Source organism: Sceloporus undulatus, unplaced genomic scaffold (genome assembly GCF_019175285.1).
Source record: "Sceloporus undulatus isolate JIND9_A2432 ecotype Alabama unplaced genomic scaffold, SceUnd_v1.1 scaffold_4517, whole genome shotgun sequence".
NCBI classification, from domain to species: domain Eukaryota; kingdom Metazoa; phylum Chordata; class Lepidosauria; order Squamata; family Phrynosomatidae; genus Sceloporus; species Sceloporus undulatus.
Window position 1 is genome coordinate 131 of NW_024807437.1, and position 3,515 is coordinate 3,645.

A 3,515-nucleotide genomic window follows, 5' to 3' on the forward strand; every position below is an offset into this window, starting at 1 on the left:
TGATAAGTATGCTCCCAATTCTGTCATCCAGGTCATTGATAAAGATGTTGAATCGCACTGGGCCAAGGACAGAGCCCCACTGGACACCCCACTGGTCACTTCTCTAGATATGTGTGTCTCTGTGTGTGTGGTTCTTGTTATTAACCACCTTTGAGTCAATTCTGACTCATGGCTGCCCTGAGGACAAGGCATCTCCAAGGCCTCCCTGTCCTCTGCGGCTCCTCCGATGCTCTGCTCAGGTCCTGCAAACTCCCTGAAGGTCATAGAGTCACAGAGTTGGAAGAGGCCACCTTACCCCAACCCCTAACCCCAACCGTAACCCTAACCCTAACCCTGAAGGTCATATAATCAGAGTTGGAAGAAGCCACCCCAACCCCAGCCCCAACCCTGTGCTCCATTAGCCATCGTATGTTTGCAATATGGTCCCTGGCGCCCCTTCCTTTCCTCAACCTGAAAAAGAACATACAGTTGGCCCTCCACTTTTGCACCTTTGACTGCTTGTTGTTCAGGAGTTTGTTGCCAGGAGGGAAGGAGGCAGGGCATTCTGTTATTTGTGGTTCTTCCACTTTCATGGGAGTTTTCTGCTCCTAAACCCCCCGAAAGTGGAGAGCAAACGGTAAACATTCTTTTTAAATTGCGTTTTGTATTTTAATGTCTTGTATCCCACCTCAAGCCTTGAGGAGAGTGGGAAATAGATTAGTAGTAGTAGTAGTAGTAGTAGTATTGTATTTTCCTCCTGCAGTCCACATGGAGACGCAGCTGGACTTCTTCCAGGAGAGCTTTCCATCAGGAAAGGAGTCTGGGGAGTTCCTCCAGGACTTTGACGGAGAGGAGAAGTTCCACGTGGATTTGGACCGCAAGGAGGACGTCTGGCGGCTGCCCGACTTCACCCACTTCACCAGCTTCGATGCCCAGGGGGCCCTCAACAACTTGGCCATCATGAAGTTCAACCTGGGGGTCCTCATGAAGCGCAGCAACCGCACTCGGGCCCAGAATGGTACCGGGAAGTGGGAGTGGGCCGGATGGGGCTGGTGGGGGCCTCTCCATTTCCCCATACCTCTGAGTAATGCCTCCACTGAGTCATAGAGTCATAGAGGGGGTCTCTAAAGGCCACCCAGTCCATGCACAGCTAAGGCAGTCCTGAAAGATGCCCATGCAAAGAGCTGCAAAGATGGACAGTCCACCACCTCCAAGGCAGTTTATCCCCCGTCAAGCAGCAGAGTAGACTTGGAAGGGACCTCCAAGGGCTTTTTAGTTCATGCAGGAATGCACAGCTAAAGCACCCTCAAAAGATGCCCATGAAAGACCTTCATGGTTTCCAGACCCTTCACCATTTTTGTCGTCCTCCTTTGGACATGCTCCAGTTTCTCAATGTCCTTTTTGAATTGTGGTGCCCAGAACTGGACACAGGGTTATTCTAGGTGAGGCTTGACCAAAGCAGAACAGAGGGTCACTATTACTTCCCTTGATCTAGACACTAGACGTCTATTGATGCAGCCTAGAATCACACTGGCCTTTTTAGCTGCTGCATCACACTGTTGACTTACGTTCAACTTGTGGTCTACTTGGATCCCTTTCACACGTATAAGTCTCTATAAGCCAGGTATCCCCCATCCTAGATCTACGCATTTCATTTTTTCTACTTTCCATTTCTCCCTGTTGAAATTGTTATCTTTGGCCCAGCTTTCTAATCTGCTGAGGTCATAGCTGTATACATTTTCCTAGCCTCATCTTAGCTGCTTCTGCTTCTGCAATATGGAACTGAATGTGGAGGCGCCAGTCCTGCAGGGGAGCTTCCTCATGAGTAAGATGGAGGGAGGAGAGGGGAAGAAGGGCTGTGTGTCTAGGCCTAATGCCTTCTTGTCCCCTCTTTTCTCAGTGGCTCCTTCAGTCAGCGTCTACAACAAAGGCCCCATGGAGCTTGGGGAGCCCAATGTCCTCATCTGCTTCGTGGACAATTTCTCTCCTCCGGTGGTGAACATCTCCTGGCTGAAGAACGGGGAAGAGGTCTCTGAAGGGGTGCAGGAAACTGGCTACTACCGCAGCGTGGACTTCACCTTCCGGAAGTTCTCCTACCTGCCCTTCGTCCCGGAGGATGGAGACTTCTACGTCTGCCGGGTGGACCACTGGGGTCTCCAGGATCCTCTGACCAAGATCTGGTGTAAGTCGGCCCCTCCGGCCTCCTTCCTCTGAGCTTCAGGAAACCCAGATTCTCAGCTTGGAGGACTAAAAACCCCAAGATCTGAGCAAAACATGAACATTGTGTGCGGCATGTTCCCAGTTTTGAGAGGGAATGAGGAGAAGTACAATAGGATCACAGAGCTGGAAGGAAGCCCAGGGCCCCTCTTGTCCACCCTCACCATTAAAGAAGGATTTCCTTAGCAGTGGGCAGATGGGAGAGAGGGAGATGTAAGTACCGGTGGTGTACCTACTACATCTGACACCATCTTCAGATAGTCCTTCCTCTCTTCAAAAGCCTTGTTCTGGATCTGGTGGAGCTGCTGCTCAGGTGGAGATGGGGGAGACTTGCTTTCCCATCCGGTCAGCAGATCCTCCAGATCCACAAGGCAGACCCTTCTTGCCAGAAAACCAGATGACACCCCAGTGCTGTCCGTGCCCCTTGCACCCCCTTAATAAGCCCACAACAATGGCCCAGCAGGAGACTCAGGACGTGGCCCATCTTTGGCCAAGGAGGAGAAATAGGGAAACAGGAGAGGTCAGGGCCAGGTGGTGGGAGAGAAGCCGGACCCCCGGGTGGGACCCCTTCGGCCAAGCGCCAGGGAAACGGGTCCACATGCTTGCAGGCCCTTCTCACCTGCACTTTGTCTCTTCTCTCTCTCATGGTCCCAGATCCCCGGAAGCCGGTTCCCATCCCGGAGACGGCAGAGAACGTGGTCTGTGGCCTGGGCTTGGCCCTCGGCATCCTGGGGGTCATTGTGGGCCCCATCCTCTTCTTCAAGGCCAGGAAGATGAAGGAGGGCAATGGCCTCCATCATGGCAGCAGCAGGGGACCCTTGTGAGGAGGAGGAAGAAGGGCTTCCAGTGGGACAGCTGGAGGGTAAGCGCCACCTCCTTCTTTTTTTCTTCTGCGTGCATTTCTTCTTCTTTTTCCACTTCTTCCTTTTTTTTTTACCACATCTGCTTCCTCCTCTTTTCTCTTCTACCTCCTCCTCCTCCTCCTCCTTCTCTTCTCCTTCTTTCTTCTTCCTTTTTCACTACCTTTTCCGTCTCCTCCTCTTATTCCTCTATCACTTTTCCTTCCCCTCCTCCTCCTCTTGCTTCCCTCCTCCTCCTCTTTCTCTTATACTTATTCCCCCTCCCCTCCTCCTCTTTTTCTTCCTCCTCTTTTTCTTCTTGCACTACCTCCTTCTTATTCACTTCCTTCTCTTTCTCCTTCCTTTCTTTCTCTTCCACTATCCCTTCCTCTGCTTTCTTCTCTTCCTTCTCCTTATGCTCTCCCTCTCCTCCTACTCTTCCTCTTACACTTCTTCCTCCTCCCTCCCCTCCTTTCTCTT

At 51.8% G+C, this 3,515-nt stretch overlaps 1 protein-coding gene across 1 annotated transcript; it reads left to right on the forward strand.

Annotated features, from left to right (window-relative positions):
- The first annotated feature begins 747 nt into the window (after positions 1 to 747).
- Positions 748 to 3,030, forward strand: LOC121918113 (HLA class II histocompatibility antigen, DR alpha chain). Its single transcript, XM_042444214.1, has 3 exons — positions 748 to 997; positions 1,880 to 2,161; positions 2,851 to 3,030. Exons 1-3 carry the CDS (start codon positions 748 to 750, stop codon positions 3,018 to 3,020), a joined length of 702 nt encoding a protein of 233 aa, XP_042300148.1. The 3' UTR covers positions 3,021 to 3,030.
- Positions 3,031 to 3,515: the final 485 nt, after the last annotated feature.

Bases quoted from the DNA above. Each gene is read 5' to 3' on its own strand.
- LOC121918113 (XM_042444214.1), top strand. From the start codon at position 748: ATGGAGACGCAGCTGGACTTCTTCCAGGAGAGCTTTCCATCAGGAAAG. The intron at 998-1,879 runs GTACCGGGAAGT...CTCTTTTCTCAG, and splicing joins CCGCACTCGGGCCCAGAATG to TGGCTCCTTCAGTCAGCGTC. The intron at 2,162-2,850 runs GTAAGTCGGCCC...TCATGGTCCCAG, and splicing joins TCCTCTGACCAAGATCTGGT to ATCCCCGGAAGCCGGTTCCC.